The sequence below is a fragment of the Carassius carassius genome, chromosome 20, assembly GCF_963082965.1.
Source record: "Carassius carassius chromosome 20, fCarCar2.1, whole genome shotgun sequence".
Lineage (NCBI taxonomy): Eukaryota > Metazoa > Chordata > Actinopteri > Cypriniformes > Cyprinidae > Carassius > Carassius carassius.
The window spans coordinates 30,573,539-30,594,814 of record NC_081774.1 but is presented as its reverse complement, the minus strand read 5'-3'; the positions used below and the strand labels follow the sequence as shown (position 1 = coordinate 30,594,814).

At 35.1% G+C, this 21,276-nt stretch overlaps 2 protein-coding genes across 5 annotated transcripts; both read left to right on the top strand.

Moving 5' to 3' along the window:
- Positions 1–1,611: 1,611 nt before the first annotated feature.
- On the top strand, positions 1,612–8,996 carry LOC132096857 (aquaporin-1-like). Of its 2 annotated transcripts, none has more exons than XM_059502507.1 (5): positions 1,612–2,026; positions 2,855–3,019; positions 3,153–3,233; positions 4,440–4,617; positions 8,750–8,996. In XM_059502507.1, the coding sequence occupies exons 1-5, from the start codon at positions 1,661–1,663 to the stop codon at positions 8,758–8,760; spliced, it is 801 nt and encodes a 266-aa protein (XP_059358490.1). In that variant the 5' UTR covers positions 1,612–1,660; the 3' UTR covers positions 8,761–8,996. The 2 variants fall into 2 exon arrangements, with proteins under 2 accessions (XP_059358490.1, XP_059358489.1); XM_059502506.1 differs by having other exon boundaries at positions 4,440–4,645.
- Positions 8,997–11,793: 2,797 nt separating this feature from the next.
- Positions 11,794–17,038, top strand: LOC132096855 (zinc finger protein 271-like). 3 transcript variants are annotated; one of them, XM_059502502.1, is made up of 3 exons: positions 11,794–11,913; positions 12,912–13,131; positions 15,427–17,038. In XM_059502502.1, exons 2-3 carry the CDS (start codon positions 13,074–13,076, stop codon positions 16,752–16,754), a joined length of 1,386 nt encoding a protein of 461 aa, XP_059358485.1. In that variant the 5' UTR covers positions 11,794–11,913; positions 12,912–13,073; the 3' UTR covers positions 16,755–17,038. The 3 variants fall into 3 exon arrangements, with proteins under 3 accessions (XP_059358485.1, XP_059358487.1, XP_059358486.1); XM_059502504.1 differs by having other exon boundaries at positions 11,862–11,913; positions 12,893–13,131; XM_059502503.1 differs by having other exon boundaries at positions 11,862–11,913; positions 12,890–13,131.
- The last annotated feature ends 4,238 nt before the right edge of the window (positions 17,039–21,276 follow it).

Here is a 21,276-nt window from a genome sequence, read left to right as displayed (position 1 = left end):
CACTGAGACAAAACCTAAATGCACATTGTGTGTAAATAAATCTAAAGAAAATATAGCTGAGAAAATGTGATGCAATGCTGCATGTGCATCTAAGTAGCCAGAGTGCAGTGGGAAGAGAGAAGATGCAGACCAGGCAGCTTCTGTAACCAGTGTTCACTGTAAAACTCTCAAATGTACTAAATGCAAAAAGTTCATTTACTTTATTACTACTGAAAGTTTATCACGATTAAAAGAAACAAGTTAAGACAATGAGTTACAGCAGGTTTAATTTTCCCAGTGTACTTTGCTTTAGACTTTTAAATTAGAGATAATGTTGAAATTAAGTGTTATTTTATGCACACGATTAATATGTGTGTGTGTGGGGGGGGGGGGGGGGTCTGTTAGTGTTAAAGGTCTCTTATATTAGGATTTCAATTTAAGTTGGCTGCAATGGTATTTCCCTATGTTAGCACATAAGTACATTTGGCCTTCACACATGTACAAATACACACCTAGACAGACAAATTAGACTTCTTTATGGGGTTTTATTGGGCACATTGGATTTCAATGCAGTGTAAGTGTTTTCTATGGCAATCTATGACTATTTCTACACTGGACACATCAAAGTGAAAGTTACAAAGAACAGGGAATCAGATGACATTTGGCAACTTGGTTCGCAACTACTTACATGGATATTTTTTGTGTTCTCAAAAGCAGAAAAAAGGCTTAGATATTACCATCTACTGATGTGCATAGGTGAAAGTTCATTTTAGGGATCCGGGTCAGGTGATTTTAGTCTGATTTATTGGTTTTCGATTCATGAACCAAGCATCTAATTTGGGTTAGAGATCTGAGCTAAATTGCTCAAATTTAATTTAGGAGCATAACATCTACAGTATGTTTGCACTCTTCTGATGAGGAAATGCATGTCACGTGTATTGCACACCTACCCAAAATGAAAGTATATAAAAAGTAAAAAAAGACCTGTTCCGACACAAATGCTCAGCAAAATCGGTTGAATTTTTGCATGCAATTTTGTCTGTCCTGACTAATGCATAAAAATGGCACATGGCCTGAATGAAAACGCAAATTCACTCTCATTACGTGGCACTTTCAGAAATTTGATGCACAACTTTCCGTTTCTGACACCACTTGTCAAGAAAGGAAGTCAAATAGTATTTACATGTTTTTAAACCGCCATTTAGATTTTTGTATTCGCTATGGTGCTTATCAAGCCCCAAACTGTATTTTACGTAACAGCAGTGACTCTGGGAATGTGACCAAAAGCGCAACTTTTTTAGCAAATTAAAATGTTCATCACATCAAATATTTGTCTTGGTGTGACCAGGTTTTAAACCTGAAAAGCTTGAACAGTGCTCCTTATACATAATATTGGGCAGCACAGGATCCAGGGAACATATGTCTAACAGAAAAGCAACAGACAAAGATCTTGATTTGAAAATGGATCTACTGGATCTTAATTTTTCTTGTTATGTGATATTATCTCTTAGGCAGTTAGCAATTAACTACCTCCTTCCTCCTGACTTTTTCTGGTCTAAAACTGTGGTTGCTTTGTTAAAACCAGTTTCCTGTCAGCCATCTTTCACCAAGTGTTTATAATTGTAGCTTAGCTGGCATTTTCATTTACCAGCTAAAAGGCAGAGAAGGAACAATACTCGTAATGGCACGAGAGCTTAAAAGTTGGTCCTTTTGGCGGGCAGTATTGGCTGAGTTTGTTGGGATGACGGTTTTTGTTTTTATTGGCATAGCCTCCGCCATCGGAAACAAGCACAACAGATTTCCAGACCAAGAGGTTAAAGTAGCTTTAGCTTTTGGCCTGGCCATTGCAACATTGGCTCAGAGTTTGGGGCATATCAGTGGAGCCCACCTGAACCCAGCTATTACTTTAGGACTTTTGGTCAGCTGTCAGATCAGTTTCTTCAGAGCAATCATGTATATCGTTGCCCAGATGTTGGGAGCTGTGGTAGCAAGTGGCATTATGTTCAAAGTTAGTCCTGACCCTGAAACAACACTGGGACTCAATATGGTAAGTTGTGTAATATTAAATTACAACCACTAAAAGTACATTCAGAACTGCATTATGTGGATAGTTGTGTCACACAGGAAATGTGTTAAGAGCTATTATAAGATACATAAATGCTAATTTTATCTAGCTTTTGTATGTTAGTTTCAAATTCAAAATTGTCTTAAATGTTTTAGTCTTTGCTCTTTCCAGTAAATTTTCTTTCTTTATTTTTATGTTTGTTTAACAATGAAATCACACTGCATATATTCAGCAAAGGAGAGTTTTCGATGGCGGCCGGGGCAGAAAAAGGGTGTCAAATTAGTTTTTACTAAATGTTTTCAGGGCTGTCAAAGTTAACATGCATTAAAAATATGAATTATTTAAAATAATTTTTAATACATAATATTGTTTCGACAGTAAGCAATGTAAACACTTTCCATGTGATATCTTTTGCAGTAGTGCAATGACAATATAAAATAACAATTATTTTGAACTGAGAGCAAAGTATTTTTTTTATTTCAAATACAGTTTCTGTTGGCCAAAACAATTATTTTGTGTATTATCTTTTCAATTTTCACTTTTTCATTAATTTTATTTTGTAATTAAGTTGTACAATAAATGCTATGTTACTTTAGGTCCCCGTTCGGACAACATACCCCATGTAGTGTGACTAATAAGGTTTTTTTTGTTCTTTTTTCTGATAATAATACTGAAGTGGTTCAAAATTCATCCAAATATTAAAAGGTTGACATTGCATTTATTATCCCATCTTGCTGTTGTAATGTGAGTGTATTAATATAATACTACAGTAGTACTTTGTAATCCAATATATATTTTTTTTTCTCATAGCTGAGTAACGGAGTGAAAGCCGGTCAGGGATTTGCCATTGAGCTTTTTGCAACCTTCCAGCTGGTCCTCTGTGTCTTGGCCATAACAGACAAAAACCGGACTGATGTTACAGGCTCTGCACCTCTAGCCATCGGACTCTCAGTTGGTTTAGGGCACCTAGTTGCAGTAAGCAATTGACTTTTCATTAACCAAAAGTAAATGATATGTATTGATCTTGGAAATTAGATCAGTAGGTCTCCAGCCAAGTTTAGTCAAGTCTCTATCATAAACTTTACAAGCTCATCATTCCTGTCCCCAGATCAGTTACACCGGGTGCGGCATCAACCCCGCTCGATCTTTTGGACCAGCTGTTATTCTTGAAGCATTTAAAAACCACTGGGTACGTCCTTCCCCATTTTTTTATGTTGGATTGTTGTAAGAACAAATTGAAACACTTTATTTTGATAGTCCACCATGAACATTATACTAACTATAAATAACTCAACTAGCAGTCCATAGAGTATTAGTAGTCTGTCTGCTTAATATCTGCTAACGCTTTATTTTAAAGGTCGTTAAACAGACCCTCAATTGATTATAAGTGACTATGAAAGTCTAATTATTCTACTATCCCTAACCATAACCAGTTTACTAATACTCTAATGAGAGTTAGTTCACTTGTAGTTGCAAAGTTATTATAGTTACTAAAAATATCTGATGTAGATTATTAAATATAGTTTAATCATTGCTTGGTAAAATGTAATCTAGATTACATAATCAGGTTCTACAAATTAAGAACTTGGAAATAGACTATATTACATTTTTAAATACTTCAAGTATTTAGACCAAAGTTCGTTTTTTACTGATTACATATTATTCACATGGTCACATGACCTACAGATTAACAGGTATGTTTTATGTTTTATTTTGAATGTTGTACATTTAAAAAGATTTCTGTGATTTAATTCATTTTTATCTTGAGATGCAGTTTCTTCACGGACACCAGTTTGTGAAACTTTGACCTGAAATAATGTTAAATGCATTTCATGTTGTTAATAACAATGAATGCAATATATTTTCTTTCTCTTTGTATTTTTATATCAGTATGCTACAATATTATCTTATTTAAAATAACATGATAAACAAGTTAGGTCAGAAGTAATCTAAAAGTAATCAAAAAAGTAATCTGATTACGTTACCTAATGTGTAATGTAATTGATTACATTCCTAACCACAATTTTTGTCATGTAACTTGGATTCAGTAATAGAGTACAATTTTGTAATGAACAAGTAATGTACCAAATCGCCATTGCTTTTTGAATAAAAATAAAAATTAATTTATTGCTTTATTGCAATTTTATTGCAATATGATTTGGTTGTAGCCTAGGTTAAAATGCACTGACATATTGTCACAACTGTTTTTGCAAACTTTGTGACACATTTTACTTCCTCTTAGTTTCTTAGGGCTGAAAGGAAAATTATTGTTTTTTAGTTTTTGTTGTTATTTTTGGTTATCGGTTCTTCTGCATAAAAAAAATCTATCAATCAATCAATGACCATTTTAATTGCTGTAGTATTTCTTACGTGTAATAATTATTTCCTCACATAGATCTACTGGATTGCACCGATGAGTGGAGGGGTGGCTGCTGCTCTTGTGTACGACTTCTTGCTCTGTCCGAAAAAGGAAGCGTTTCGCAAGCGTATGGATGTTCTGAAAGGCACAGCTGATCCAGACCCGTCTGCGACAGAAGCGCTAATCGAACCCCGAACCGCCAGATCTGGTTCTGGTCAGTGGCCCAGGCCATGAAATGTCTTGTAAATACACCTGCTTGTTATGTCCTTGGTTTTGGTATGTAGATACCTGAAAACTCTACCTACATACAACACCAAAGCATTCAATACCATTTCTCTTGTAATTGTCCTAACGACAGTTTTGTCAGCTTCTTTTCTGGCTGAACTGACTACATGCACAGCTATTTCTGTGTCCTACTTATAATATCTCAGAAATTTAGTGTAATTCAGTGCACTTACAGATTTTCTGTAAGTTTCATTGGAAGGGAATCATTTCTGCTTTAAGGGCTGGCAGATCACTGAATACATTTAATCTTGTTTTTAGCATTACCGTGACTTATGTTGACTTTTGAATATAAATATTTATTATAAATTTATATGTAATAAGTCTCAAATGTTAATATGCTGGCAGCCCTATACTGGATTCATACAGTTGGGGTCTTGCGTTCACATGCATCTTGCAGAATACAAGTTGCTTGTATTTGTAATATTTATTATTATTATTTTGTAGTACCCCTCAATAAGTTATTTCAAATTATCTCATCTTGTGGATTCTTCAAGGTGCATGGAAACATATGACGAGAACTATATATAATCAGTGAAAGGTTTGGAATAATTAATTTGGAATAATTTAGATTTGTCTGCATTTATCTGATCAGAAAATAATGTGATTTTGTGAATTATTATTATCAATTTAAAATAACTGCTCTCTATTTGGATATATTGTAAAATGTAATGTATTCCTGACTGTGATGCAATGCATCATTACTCCAGTCTTCATTGTCACATGATCCTTCAGAAACCATTCTGATTTGCTGCTCAAGAAACGTTTCTGATTATCAATGTTGAAGAATTTTTGCTGCAGAATATTTTTGTGGAAACCATGATATACAAAAAATTGGGGCAAGTAATTTAAAAAAAGATAATACATAATGCATAGTAGATAATACATTTATTCTGCAAGGATGCATTAAATTGATCAAAATTTACAGTAAAGATATTTATACGTTACAAAGAAGTTTTAAAGTGAATTCTGTTCTTCTGAACTTTAAAGTCATCAAAATTTAAATTAAAATATTAAGCAGCAAAAAATATATTTAATATATTTCCATCAACTTTCATAACATGAAAAAGATCTTAATTATTCCAAACCTTTGACTGGCAGTGTATATTTAAAGGGATATGTTTCGATCTTCTGTTATTCTATCGCTAAATAGCGAACCACATTAAGTCAAATTTGAAGTACATCAGTTTCTGAGACACTAGTATATTAAATATTCAAAAACAGGTTTCCCTGTTGATGGTCTTTTGGGTAAGACAATGTTACTGTATCTCTTGAGTGGGATAAAGAGGAAAGAGTTTCGATAGAATTAACATTCATATTAACATTTGAACATTGATAGAATTACAGGTCATTTTTAATCATTTGCAAATCTGTAACAAAATGTTCTCAGCACTGTACTGTGTGTTTTATGAGAGCACTTCTGCAAAGAAGTTCACACGTACAAACCGACTAACAGCCTCCAGACTAACGGATACTAAAGCTGTCACACGAGTCAGCAACTTGTTCACTCTCACAAATTACAAATCATTTAAGCAAGCTGACCATTGGACAATGTCACGACCTGAATGTCTCGCTAACTGTTAACATAATTTAGCACCGTCAGAGGTATTGAATGCATGGATCTACTCAGATATAGCATTTTTAATTAGCACTACACCAAACCCTATTAAGGAACTGCAATTAAACCTCTTCAGGGACAGATTTTTGTTCATCAGAAACAATCATCTAGCATCTGTTTTTTTTTTTTAAATGGCACGTTCCTGTCAGTCTGTCCAACATCACACTTTACACTCCTATATACAGGTGCATCTCAATAAATTAGAATGATGTGGAAAAGTTCATTTATTTCAGTAATTCAACTCAAATTGTGAAACTTGTCTATTAAATCAATTCAATGCACACAGACTGAAGTAGTTCAAGTTCAGTCTCAACAGATTAGAATTCTTCATAAGACCAATAAAATAAAATAAAAACATTTGTATTGAACTGTTGGCCTTCTGGAAAGTATGTTCATTTACTGTACATGTTCTCAATACTTGGTAGGGGTTATTTTACAGTAATTACTGCTTTAATTCAGCGTGGCATGGAGGTGATCAGTTTGTGGCACTGCTGAGGAGGTCTGGAAGCCCAGGTTTCTTTGACAGTGGCCTTCAGCTCATCTGCATTTTCTGGTCTCTTGTTTCTCATTTTCCTCTTGACAATAGTCCATCGATTCTCTCTGGGGTTCAGGTCTGGTGAGTTTGCTGGACAGTCAAGCACACCAACACCATGGTCATTTAAACAACTTTTGGTGCTTTTGGCAGTGTGGGCAGGTGTCAAATCCTGCTGAAAAATGAAATCAGCATCTTCAAAAAGCTGGTCAGCAGAAGGAACCATGAAGTGTCAAAATTTCTTGGTAAACAGGTGCAGTGACTTTGGTTTTCAAAAAACACAATGGACCAACACCAGCAGATGACATTGCACCCCAAATCATCACCGACTGTGGAAACTTAACACTGGACTTCAAGCAACTTGGGCTATGAGCTTCTCCACCCTTCCTCCAGACTCTAGGACCTTGGTTTCCAAATGATACACAAAACTTGCTCTCGTCTGAAAAGAGGACTTTGGACCACTGGTCAACAGTCCAGTTCTTCTCCGTAGCCCAGGTAAGATGCCTCTGACATTGTCTGTGGTTCAGGAGTGGCTTAATAAGAGGAATACGACAACTGTAGCCAAATTCCTTGACACTTCTGTGTGTGGTGGCTCTTGATGCCTTGACCCCAGCTTCAGTCCATTCCTTGGATTGATTTTGCTTGACAATCCTCATAAGGCTGCAGTTATCTTGGTTGGTTGTGCATCTGTTTCTTCCACACTTTTTCCTTCCACTCAACGTTCTGTTAACATGCTTGGATACAGCACTCTGTGAACAGCCAGCTTCTTTGGTAATGAATGTTTGTGGCTTCCTCTCCTTGTGAAGGGTGTCAATGAATGTCTTCTGGACAACTGTCAGATCAGCAGTCTTCACCATGATTGTGTAGCATAGTGAACCAAACTGAGAGACCATGTTGAAGGCACAGGAAACCTTTGCAGTGGTTTGAGTTGATTGGCTGATTGGCATGTCAGCATATTCTTATTTGTTGAGATAGTGAATTGGTGGGTTTTTGTTAAATGTGAGCCAAAATCATCACAATTAAAAGAACCAAAGACTTAAACTACTTCCGTCTGTGTGCATTGAATTTATTTAATACACGAGTTACACAATTTGAGTTGAATCACTAAAATAACTTTTCCATGACTTTTCTAATTTCTTGAGATGCACCTGTATATGAAAGAAAAAATACAATAATTCAGCAAACGAAGAAAAGTTTTAAAACAAATGTGTCATTAAAACTTGCTTGCGTAAAAACTTTTAACTTCCCCTGTAGCAATGAAAGCACATACAACAGAGAAGAAATATATATCGGGTGTCTTTTCTGAGGGTGGGGTGACACTTCTGAACAGCATTTATTGAGTGACAGAACTGCAACACCCAGACGTTCAGTTATCAGTTTCCTCACATTGTGCTGCTGAGGCATAAACAAACACATGCGGTAGATCTCCTCAAACCCAGCTGTACTGCAAGACAAAAGCTGATTCCAAAACAAATTAAACGAGATTGCTATGGTGTAAAAAGGAAAGACATCATCAGCTTTATGAACAATAGTACCAAATCTATTAGATAGTCCTTGAGCCTCTCAGTCCAATGGAATAGTTTGTCTTATTGCGTGATTTTTGTAAATGTCTGTTAACTTTTGGGAATGATAAAATCAAGAAGTGTCTCAATTGAAAATGTTCCAAGGACACCTTGCATATTCAGTTTCAATTCTAGGCCTATTAAATACCTGTTAGACACTTTACTTTAGAATAGAGATTAGATATGGAATCAGATAAAGATGGATTCATTTATACGGATGATTACATTAAAACACCTCACCCATTTACACCATCTTTATCTGGCACCACTATTCCTGTAACAGACAGATTTTTTGAGAGTTCTGACTTGTGTTTGTCTTTATCCTTTCTTCCTTTTCTTTTTCGCTTTGCAGGAGCTGAGTAAAGATGGATTACATGCAGAACCACTAGGAAAACTCCTTTCTTGACAGAAGTAAATTGACTGGGTATTAGATCTGCACATCTGTGTAATGCTGCATTGATGGATTATGTCAGATTAAATATATTATGTATTATTCTTAAAATTTAGATGATTAAAGCTCTGTCTCTATTACTATTATTGTATGATGGACATCAGAATATACTCTTACTACAAATAAATAAACTAAGTGAAGAAGAAAGGTAATGAATTCATCCCAGTTGCTTGTAACTTCACTTGTCCCTGAGCTGAGAAGTGGCATTAAAGTACAGAGAAATGACACATTTTTCTGTCACTTATGACCGATTCCCACTATAAACTAACATCCACAACTATCATATTGGTTTGTACTTACAAAGCACATATTAATGCACGGCCATGTTCTAGATCCCTTAACCAATCACCAGATTAGAAATTAAAGAAATATAAACATATAAAAATAAAATGAATATGTAAATTGACTTGTTTTACATCAAAACATCTTTGTAATGTCAGCATGGTACAAAGGGTAACCATAATTTCATGCTTTAAGCTTAAAAGACTGACATCTGCTGGACATTTTGTCGAAATCCAGAGAATTCGAGAACATGCATTGGGAATATTTTGTAAATTTCACACATGCCTTACTCAGTTTATTAATAGTGGAGTTTGGCAAAATACTACAACAACAGATAGAAAGTGGGAAAATACTGTACCATTTTTGAGTAGGTTATTGGTGATCATAAAAAAATAGGTTTAAATTATTATGTTTACACATTACATCACTGTGAATTGATACATTTTGAGAGGCCAGTTGTTGAATGTTACACAAAATGAAGGTAAGAGTGACATTTGATCATGGTTTGGTCGATACCTTCAAAATGTTGCCTGGGTGACGTCGCACATAATAAACATACGTGACTGACAAAGACCAATAAAAGGGCAGTCAAAAGTGAAGCCCAAGAAATATAAAAAAATAGAAAGACAAAAATCAGAATTACATAGTTTATGTGAATTACCACATATATGAGTGCAGGGTTAATGAATGAGCTTTTTTAATTGATTTAATTTTCATGTCAATGCTGTTACTTTTACAAAGAAGCAATACTGATAGAGGCGATTTGATAGGATATGGTCTCTTCAGACACAGAATCTGGATAAATGCTTCAATGTGTAAACAAGCTGGAATATTCCCATCAGTTTACAAGTGAAGACGAGCACCAGGATGAGCTGAAATTGGGAAAGAGTTTATTAAAGAAATTCTTATTCTTCATTCTTCATTAAAGAAGCTGAAAGTTATAAAGCGTAAAGCAGTTTAAGATTTTGTTGGAAACTGTAAAGAGCACTAATAATAATTAGAACAATGTTCTGGATCTTCTGTTTAAGTTTAATGTTTGTAGTGATTATAATTCTGATACCTAGTCATGTAGCTTCATTCAAAATATAATTACCATAAAAGTCTAACAGCAGACATTCATCTTGTGATCATCTGTAGAAAGCATTGTATGTAAGTTTTTATGATTCATTTGTGTTTAATTAGCTGATTGTATTGTTTATAAAGCTAAGAAAGGAATATATTTGATAAATAACAGTAAACTGAGACATTATTTTATTCTTAGAGATAACTATAGCTACACTGTACTTCTCCTTTCTGTAGTTTAACTCTGTTTAGGTTAGTTTTTTTCATGTTTGTAGGTGTTCAGGTGCACAAACTTAATAATAGGCTCTATGGCACTGCTTCACAGGCTCTGAGTGGTTCTCTGTGTGTGCACCGAACAGTGCGCAAGAACTTGAGTTGAGTTCTTTTGTGTCTTCTTGAGCTTGAATGCTTTACAGTCTCTTGAATGTTTTATTTGGCAAGGCTTAAAAACACATGCAAATAATAAGCTTTCGTGACAACGCAGAGCAGTGGTCTGTCAACAGAGATGGGCATAAATACAGGAAAAAGATGCCGTAACCACCATAGACATTAAGGGGGACAAGTAATTTTAATGTTGAAAGAGAGTGAGGTAAGATCGAAGCTGCAAATCATTTAACATTTATCAACTTTTAGAAATACAATAGAAATATTAAATGACTGACAGTTATATCTAGTGATGCAAACTATCTCTCTCTCTCTTTCTCGATATCTATGAAAACAATTCATTAATTCACACATTATATCAACACCACAATGTTTTTTTTCATATCACTCAGCCCTAACATTCAATAGAGCTTTAAATACATTTGACAAGATTAACTACCAATGCCTGAATCTGATGCATAAATCATCAACCTGATAAAGAGGTAGACTGGCACAAAGTGTTTTATGAAAATACCAAAATACTGATCTTAAATATATTTAAATAGCATCAAGCACACACATTTCAGCTTCAATTATATCTTTAACCAGGTAAATTTCTGGCATCAAAAGTTTGTTCTCAAATCTGAGGATGCATTTCGAGGTAGCAAAGTTGTTGTTGTTTTTTCTAAGGAAAAAAAAAAAATATATATATATATATATATATATATAGCCTATACATTTTTTGGATACATCTTGTTTAGTGTTTAGTGATGTTCTTACCAGGGACTGGACTTTTTACACCCCAGGCTATTTGCAATAGGCTAGTTCCTATTTTTGGTGAATTGTATTAACAAAAACAAAAAAACCTAGGGTAAATTTGATATTAATGTATGGAACCCAAAACAATTAAATAAAAAATTAAAAACACAAAACCATACGTCCCCATTTTTAAATTTATAGATAATGACAAGTGAGATTTCAATTATATTTTAACCACTGAACTAGGAAATGTCCCTGGTTTTCATTTCAGAAATCTGGTCACCTTATTGTATGTACATAGGCTAAGTACAAAGTAATTTTATATCTGAAATACATGAAGTTTTATGTTCCTTTTTGGGCTTACTGTTGTAAACTTCTCAAAAAAGCTTTTAATTGCCTAATAAACTATATTTTACTCCACACATGACTGAGACCGATTGAGACGGCTGTTCGTCCACATTAGAAGGCTATACCTGATTTTTGTGTGATTTGTGATGTTTTGTCGTTTTAAATAGAATTTGGCGCGTTGGTGATCTGCTGTTGATGACGTCATCTCTAGCGCGCGCGTGCTCGGTCAGCGTCGAGTGTCCTGAGGCGAGGTGAGCATTTCGTGTATATTAACAATGGTCAAATACACTTTAAACATTTTTGTTTCAGCAACAGTATGCGATGTCGTTTCTGCGTTGTTTTTATCGAGTACGGCGCTGTGTGTGTGTTTGCGGACTTAAAATCTTTAAGACCTGAACGGTTTGTGTTTTGTATGTTCGTGCGAATGATTGTCTCGAAATCCGAGGTGATAATGTTGCTGTAACTGAATGTTTCGTAATATTTGTGATTTAAATGGATGTTAACTATAATTATATTGCTGCTGTGATTTAGTTATTGTTCTGACCTTTACCATTGTTATTGTTACTTTACTTGTTTGGTTAAAATGAATACCGGATAACGTTACTGCTGAGCCTATATAATGAGCCAAGTGCAACTTTTTTAAATCTATACATAAATATTAATAGATACTGGATATTTAGCTCTGTGGTACTATTTCTGTTTTTAGACGTTTTTAATCACTGTTCTATTTTACACGTTAAAACTATAGCACGTTAATCGTTTCAATAATTTATTTAATTGGATATAGGCCTAGTTATTAGAGAACCAAGTTATATTGTAGTTGTTAATGACGATGGATGTCATCTAATATGTTTATGCTTTGCTCTTTCTATTCTTACTGTTACTTAGATTTAACATTATATTATTTTTTATACTTCTAGACTGATATCATCTTATGTGTTAATATGAAAAAAATATGGATAAAAATGTAAAAAAAAAAATGCATAGAATGTGTGAATTACCACATATGTGAGTGTTGTTTTACTGAATGAGCTTTTTAAATTGGTGTGCTATTGTCAACGCTGTTACATTCAATATAGTAATATAATGATTTACTAACTTATTACACTTCGTATTTGCTTGGCTATGGTCTCTTGAGATATATTAATTATATCACATCTGCTAAACCTACATGCTTAAATGTGTAAAATAGTCCAGATAAATAAAACAACTTAACTTTTATTTTAGCAGATCTGCTTCTTCCACACAGAAATTCATGTCCATTGAAGCTCCTGAACAACAATCACACAGTCAGTGATTTCAACAATTAATACTGGAATATTCACATCAACCTGCAAGTGAAGACTAGCATCAAAGCATCATAAAGAACTGAAATCTACAAAGACTGAGTTTACTAAAGAGAAAAGAGAACATGAGAGCTCTAGAACCCTGCAGAATGAAACACACTGAAGATACTGAAGAACAAACAGGTTTGTGTTTATTCATTAATATTGGATTGCTGATGTTTATGAAGTTTCAAGCTGATTTATATTTGTTGTAATAGAAAGTACTGATTACACTTTATCACTTTGTTTCCTCGTTACAGATACATTTAAGTAAAGAGTAATATTAATTAACTAAATGTAATGTGCATCCATTAAGTATTCACAACGCTTCATGGTTTCCACATTTTGTTATGTTACAACCTTATTACAAAATTTATTAAATTAATTGTTTTCCTCAAAATTCTACAAACAATATGAAAGTTTGTATGCAAATTATATATAAAAAATCACATCTGAATAAGTATTCACAGTCTTTGCTATGACACTTACAACTGAGCTCTAGGGCTTTCAAAATGACTGAAAAACTAAATTCTTAAATATGATCAAAATTAGAATCATACTCCTATTTAAAATACATATTTTTAGTTAGGGTGAAGAAAAGCTTTTGGATTCTCTCCTGAGGCTGCAACAGGGCGCAAAATATAACTAATGCATGTTTATTCAAAGCCTAACATGACTATCTGTGAAAAAAAGAGCATAATGTTTAAAATAATGTTTATAAACCAATTAGAATTAAGTTGCTTAAACAACTATAAACAAAACAGCATCATGTATACACCTAAAATGCAACATTTCTGCATTCGAATGTGGATTTTTATTTAAAATTTGACTAATATTCGAAATTCAAATAATTTTTTGACAGCCCTACTGAGCTCAGGTGCCTCCTGTTTCCACAGATTTTTTTTTTTTTTTGTCTTCAACTTGATTGGACACTACCTGTGGCAAATTCAGTTGATCGGACATGATTTGGAAAGGCACACACCTCTCTATATAAGGTCTCACAGTTGACAGTGCATGTCAGAGCACAAACCAATCCGATGAAGTCCAAGGAATTGTCTGTAGACCTCTGAGAGAGGAATATATAGAGGCACAGATCTGGGGAAGGGTACAGTTAAATTTCTGCAGCATTGAAGGTTCACAGAAGCACGAAGTCTCTGTTACCCTTAATGGAAGAAGTTTGAAACAACCAGGACTCTTCCTAGAGCTGGCCAAACTGAGCAATTGATGGAGAAGGGTTTTGGCTAGTGTGGTAACCAAGAACCTGATAGTTAATCTAGTTGAGCTCTATGATCATACATAGAGATAGGAGAAACCTACAGAAGGACAAACATCACTGCAACACTCCACTGATCTGGGCTTTATATCGGTGTGGCCAAACTTAGTCCTCTCCTGAGTGAAGACATGAAAAACCACTCAGAATTTGGAAAAAAAAAAGCACCTAAAGGACCCTCAGAATCTGAAAAAGTCTGATGATCCTCAATTTTAAATATTATGTTTGAAGTAAATCAGCTCTGCTCATCACCTGCAGAGTAGCATCCCAAAAGTAAAGTGTGCTTGTAGCAGCCTCGTACTGTGGGATGTTTTCAGCAGCAGGGACTGAGGGGCTCGTCAAGAGTCGAAAAAAAGCTCAATTCACCAAATATTGAGATAGCCTTATTAAAAACACAGTGCAGAGCATTCAGAAGCTCAGACTGGGCCAAAGTTTCACCTTCTAACAGGACAATGACCTTAAGCACATGGCAAGAGTGACTTCTAGACAATTCTGAAGAATGGCAGATAGTTGCCAAATGATGACGATCAAAGCTTGTCGCATCATACCCAAAAATACTTGGCTGTAATTGGTGCCAAAGGTGCTTCAACAATGAATATTTTGTATATAATGTGAGTCTTTTAAAAAATATATATATATAAATTTGCAAAGATTTCAAACTAACTTCTTTCATGATGTCATTATGGGTTATTGTTTTTATTTTATTTTATTATTTTTTTTACAATTGAGGAAAATAATGAATTTAATCAATTTTGGAATAAGGCTGTTATAAGATTAGGATATGGTTTAGGGTTACTTATATGTAATTATGCATAATCTATTCTATTGTTATAATAATAGTAAGCAAGGACTCCTTAAAACAAAGTGTAACCGAAAAATCTTAAGAGCTGTGCAATAATATAGCTAGAACATCAAATAGTAAGGGACTACTTGTTAAGTTGGTCAAAGATATTTAATAGTTCTCCCTATAAAAACATGGGATTTGTGCCTATTTGTTTTGAAATTAATAATTTGAAGATCTGTGTACCTCATTCATGAAATGTTTCAGGGACATATACATTATAAATATGCATCAAAATGATCAACGTTTTGTGTAGCAGTTATCGTCTTTCTGCTGTTACATCAAAGCTTATTTTTATGTACAATCACATATCAATTTTTTTTTTTAGGAGTTACTAAAATTGAACCGATTTTAGAGTTGACTGGAGAACATGAGGAGATTGATGAACTGAGTGAAGTTGAGGAGCTAAATCATGTCAAAACTGGAGAAAAACCTCAGAGTTCCTCTCAGGAGGTTTTAAAGAAAATAAGTGCTGTGAAATCTTTCACCTGCACTCTCTGTGGAAAGAGTTACGCATACAAAAATAGTCTTAATGTTCACATGAGAGTACATACCGGAGAGAAACGGTACAAGTGTTCACATTGCGACAGGGGATTCAACTGGTCAGGACACCTGAAAGCACATGAGAGGATTCACACTGGGGAAAAACCTTACAAATGTTCAATCTGCGACAAAAGATTTGGTCGGTCGGGAATCCTGAAGGCACATGAGAGGACTCACACAGGAGAGAAACCGCACACATGTGATCAGTGTGGGAAGTGTTTTGCGCAAAAAGGACACCTCGCGGCACATATGAAAGTTCATACGGGAGAGAAACCGTATACTTGTGATCAATGTGGGAAAAGATTTGCACACCTACCACACTTTAAGATACATATGAACATCCACACTAGAGAGAACATGTGCATGTGTGATCAATGCGGCAAAATGTGTTTGCGAACTTCAGACCTGAAGATGCACCAGAAAGTTCATACAAAGGAGAAGCCACATCCATGTTATTTATGTGGGAAAAGTTTTTCATGTCTACAAAATTTAAAACTACATCAGAAATCACATTTTGGTGTGAGAGAGTACATGTGCTTTGAGTGTGAAAAGACTTTTATTTCAGCGAACAGTTTAAAACTGCATCAGAGGATCCACACTGGAGAGAAACCTTACAAGTGTTCACAATGTGACAAGAGATTCAGTTGCTCGGGAATCCTAAAAAGACATGAGAGGATTCACACTGGAGAGAAACCTTACAAGTGTTCACAATGTGACAAGAGATTCAGTTGCTCGGGAATCTTAAAAAGACATGAGAGGAGCCACAGTGGAGAGAAACCTTACAAGTGTTCACACTGTGACAAGAGATTCAATGTTTCAGAAAACCTAAAAAGACACGAGATGATCCACACTGGAGAGAAACCTTATAAGTGTTCATACTGTGACAAGAGATTCAGTCAGTCAGCAAATCGGATTATACACGAGAGGATTCACACTGGAGAGAAACCTTTCAAGTGTTCACACTGTGACAAAAGATTCAGTGATTCAAGAGACCTAAAAAGACATGAGCGGATCCACACTGGAGAGAAACCGTATGAATGCACTGTATGTGGGAAGTTTTTCAAACAATCATATGCTTTGCGCATTCATACAAAAAACGTTCACTGTAAGTAGATCATCTTCAGATCAGGACTTTCAGGTCTGATGCGGCGTCCTCAACAAATACACAATAATGCATCAAGCAATAAAATGCCATCTGGATAAATCTGTGCTAACCAGTCATTACAAGTGACATGGCAAAGAAACATTATCTAAACGTTTAACAGGGATTAAAGTTAGACATCATCTTTAAAACCAGCAGTTTCAACTGAGATTCAGATAAACTCACAGATTCAGATGGAGTTTCCCCACAAAGAACAATGTCAGAAAGTGTTTCTCTTGTGTATCATTTTGCTTTATCATATCTCCTTTCACTCTCGCACCAATTTCAGATCTGGGGCCTTGTTCTCACTAATACGTTTTCATTTGAAAACGCATCTTTGTCTCTCCGTTTTGGCCTTCCGTCCACAGTCCTGCAAAGATGAAAGCAAATTTACTTGCGATCGCTATTTGCAGCAAAACATGAGGTCAGTTGCGTTTTAGATCAGATATACAATTGTGACTATTGCATATGCATGCGCAGAAAGCAAATGTAACGTTTTCTGATGTTTCAGTGGAAAATGCTTAAAACGCTGGTGTGGACGGAAAGCGTTCTAAAAAGAAAACTGCATTTTCAAATGTATCCGGATTAATGTAGACGTAGCCTTGGAGTCTTTACTAATGAGCTGATGACCTGAATCAGGTGTGTTTGATTAAGGATACATGCAAAACTTGCAGTGTTGGGTTGCCTCCAGGAACATTGGGAACCACTGACAAAAGTGATACTATTGGGCTTTCTTACAAGTTTCATATTAAGTTCAGTTGTCTTATAATGCACATGTATCACTTGTAGTTTGCTTACTTTTTCATTAAAGGGGTCATACATCAAAAAACATTATCATTTAGAAGTAGTTGCAATATTTTTTATTATGTTTTGACCCCTCTCATCAGAATACTCTGAATGGTGGGTGCGAAACATATGGCAGATTGTAGACTCTGAAGTAAAAGCCCACTGCTGTGATTGACTAGATATACGGTCATGTAGGTTTGCGACTGATCCTTCTTTGCTTCTCTTGTCAGTACTGATGGGTACCAGATCCCAGTATTAAATAGTGCCTGTGCATTTATTTGCAATCAAGTCAATTTTGTAATTTAGCCCCAGGGCCTGTTTAAACTGAACAGAGATGACATCACAGAATTCAATGATGAACTGCCTTTAACTATCATTCTGCATTATTGACACTGTTTTCCTAATGAATGTTGTTCAGTTGCTTTGATGCAATGTATTTTGTTTAAAGCGCTATATAAATAAAGGTGACTTGACAAAAGACCTACGTATCAATAAGCTCTGATGTTATCAGTTTGGAGAAAAACTTTTGCTGCATAAATGTTATCAAGCTAATTGTGTCTTGCCAATCATTTTCAGTATCAAGATATTCATCCAAGATGCGTTTTTGTTTGCAATCCAGAAGCGAGATCAGGCACTACATGCACTTTGTTTGAGCTGAAATGTGTGTTGGCAGTGTGTGTACACAACCACCCAATAATTCTTAATTCAAGTTTATTTGTATAGCGCTTTTTACGATACAAGTCATTGCAAAGCAGCTTTATAGAAAATTAAGTTTCTGCAATATTTAGTAATAGCTTATCGGTGGTGACTGTCAGTTTATGTACATATGGCAGAAATGTATGGAAAAATCGATCAAACTTATAGCAAAATTTGGTAGTTCAGTATGTTGTTTCAGGGTTGGCATCATCTCTTCTCAGGTGTTCTGGATGAAGCTTGTGAAAAAGCTCTACCTCCTTTAGTGGACTTTGCTATCCTAGGAACTACCAAAGGTCCAGAATTTTTGTGACCTTAAGGAGCGTGATGGATTGTTGCGTGGTAGAAAACTAGTTAGGTATGCAGGAGCTAAACCATTAAGGGCCTTATACAGTCATGCCCAAAAATATAGACACCATTGGTAAATATCATCAAAGAAGGCTGTGAAAATTAATCTGCATTGTTAATCCTTTTGATCTTTTATTTAAAAAAAAAATCACAAAAGGCTACCCTTTCATTGGATAATAAGAGTTGAAAATGGGGTAAATATCATTATGAAATAAATGTTTTTCTCTAATACACATTGGCCACAACTAAGGACACCCCTAGAAATTCTTAAGTAAAATAACTCTAAAGTATATTCCCATTCATATTCACAATTTTGAGTACTCCAGGATGATTATGAACACGAAATTACGCAGCCATTGCTTCCTGTTTCACAGAAATATAAATAGGGGGAAACAAAGCCCAAATGCCCTTAATCATCAATCACAATGAGAAAAAAAACAAAGAATATATTTCTGATGTGCAGCAAAAGATAATTGAGCTTCACAAATTAGTGAATTGGCTTTAAAAAAAAGAGCTAGAGCAGTGAAAATTGGGTCACTGGGCAGAAAACCAAGCTTCTGCTATGGCCATTCCAGTTCCCTGACCTGCACCCTACAGAAAATGAGTGTGGTGAACTGAAGAGCAGCACCACCAACAGCTGTGAATCTAAAGGGTCTGGAGTGATTCTGGATGAAGGAATGGTCTCTGATCTCTTCTCAGGAGAAAATTTAGACCTGTTAAACTGGCAAATGGAGGTTTCAAAAAGAATTCAATAAAAGGGTGTCCTTAATTGTGGCCAATGTGTATTAGAGAAAAACATTTATTTCCCCCCCATTCTAAATTCTTATTATCCAATGAAAGGTTAGATTTTTTTTTATAAAAGATCAAAAGGATTAACAATGCAGATTAATTTTTACAGCCTTCTTTGATCATATTTACCAAGGGGGTCCATATTTTTGGGCATGACTGTAGGTAATTAATAATAATTTGTAACTGATATGGAACTTAAAGGGATACTCCCTTAAAATGAAAATTGTCATTAATCACTTACCACCATGTCGTTCCAAACCGGTAAAAGCTTAGTTCATCCTCGGAACACAATTTAAGATATTTTGGATGAAAATCGGGAGGATTGTGACTGTCCCATTGACTGCCAAGTAAATTACTAATTACTAAATTATTAAATTTTGGAGAATACCCACTGAATGCAAACTGTACGCTAGTGGTGCTAATTGGCACTTTATGCGGGGCGGGCTGGGGTGGGTCACCAAAAACAAAATTTTAAAAATCCATTTATGTTTCATGGAATTTAGTGGTGGAAATTTTGATTCTTTCAAGAGATTCGTTGATTCAGTTTTTTTCACCAAAATGATTAATTCATTGATTCGTTCAGTGACCATTTCTTCATATTACACAAATACGCCAGCAGTTGGCGAAAAAGAGTGTCTTATGTGTTATGTCTTAAGTCAACGAACGTATTTACTTGACAAAAACTGATTTGGCGTTATTAGTGTTTGCATGATCGCATTAAATAAATAGTCTAAATAAATTGTTCAGATTAACAAAGCACGAGGTTTTATCTGGGATTAAACGTGGAGTTATGTTCTGTATTCCAAATATGAAAACATGTGCACCAATAACTGCGCTTTGTATCTGCTGATTGCTGATCGAGATTTACATGCTTGGCCGACTGACCCTGTATAATCTCGTTCATTTCATTCACGAACAAGATGTATCAGTTCATTCAACTCTTTCATCTACGAGAAGATCGTATTCGTTCCCTACATTCAACAAGTCACATGCTCCGTCACATCTTGAGTAACTCTTTTTGACAGGATGAAACAGTTCAAATAATTTCATAAAAGCGGGACCCGTGGATCACTAATGTACGCTCTACTGTGTCAGCTGTGCCACAAGGATACATTTTCTACGTATGTTCTCCCAAATGGCACTACGGTGATGTGGAGAGACACAGAGGAGACAAATTGTTAAATATAGTTGTTATTTTTGCTTACTTCCGAAGACAAACAAAGCTTTTATGGTTTCGGACAAATGACAAATTTTTCATTTTGGGGTGGAGTATCCCTTTAATAGGTAGCCATTGCCGAGACTGTAAAATTGGGATAATATGATAATATTTTCTTGACATGGTAAGGACTCTAGCCACTGCATTTTGGACTACCTGTAACTTTATTATTAAAGATTCAGGACATCCACCTAGAAGTGCATTACAATAGTCCAGTGTAGAGGTCATGAATGCATGAACTAGCTTTTCTGCATCAGAAACCGATAACATGTTTCGTAGCTTGGCAATGTTTCTAAGATGGAAGAATGCTGTTTTTGTAACATGGGAAATATGATTTTCAAAAGACAAGTTGATGTCTAATATAACACCCAGATTTTTGACTGTAGAGGAAGTAACAGTACATCCGTCTAGTTGCAAATTGTAATCTACGAGATTCTGTGTGCTGTTTTTTTGGTCCAATAAATATCTGTGTCTTATCCGAATTTAATAGGAGAAATTATTGATCATCCAATCTTTCACATTTTTAACACACTCTGTTAGCTTAGATAATTTAAAAGTTTCATCTGCTCTTGTTGAGAAATATAGGTGAGTATCATTAGCATAACAGTGGAAACTAATCCCCTAATTTGTAATAATATTACCAAAGGGCAAAATGTATACTG

Coding starts and splice junctions, on each gene's coding strand:
- LOC132096857 (XM_059502506.1), top strand. CDS start 1,661: ATGGCACGAGAGCTTAAAAGTTGGTCCTTTTGGCGGGCAGTATTGGCT. Junction 2,027..2,854: donor CAACACTGGGACTCAATATG/GTAAGTTGTGTA, acceptor TTTTTCTCATAG/CTGAGTAACGGAGTGAAAGC. Junction 3,234..4,439: donor AAGCATTTAAAAACCACTGG/GTACGTCCTTCC, acceptor TTCCTCACATAG/ATCTACTGGATTGCACCGAT.
- LOC132096855 (XM_059502502.1), top strand. CDS start 13,074: ATGAGAGCTCTAGAACCCTGCAGAATGAAACACACTGAAGATACTGAA. Junction 13,132..15,426: donor AGATACTGAAGAACAAACAG/GTTTGTGTTTAT, acceptor TTTTTTTTTTAG/GAGTTACTAAAATTGAACCG.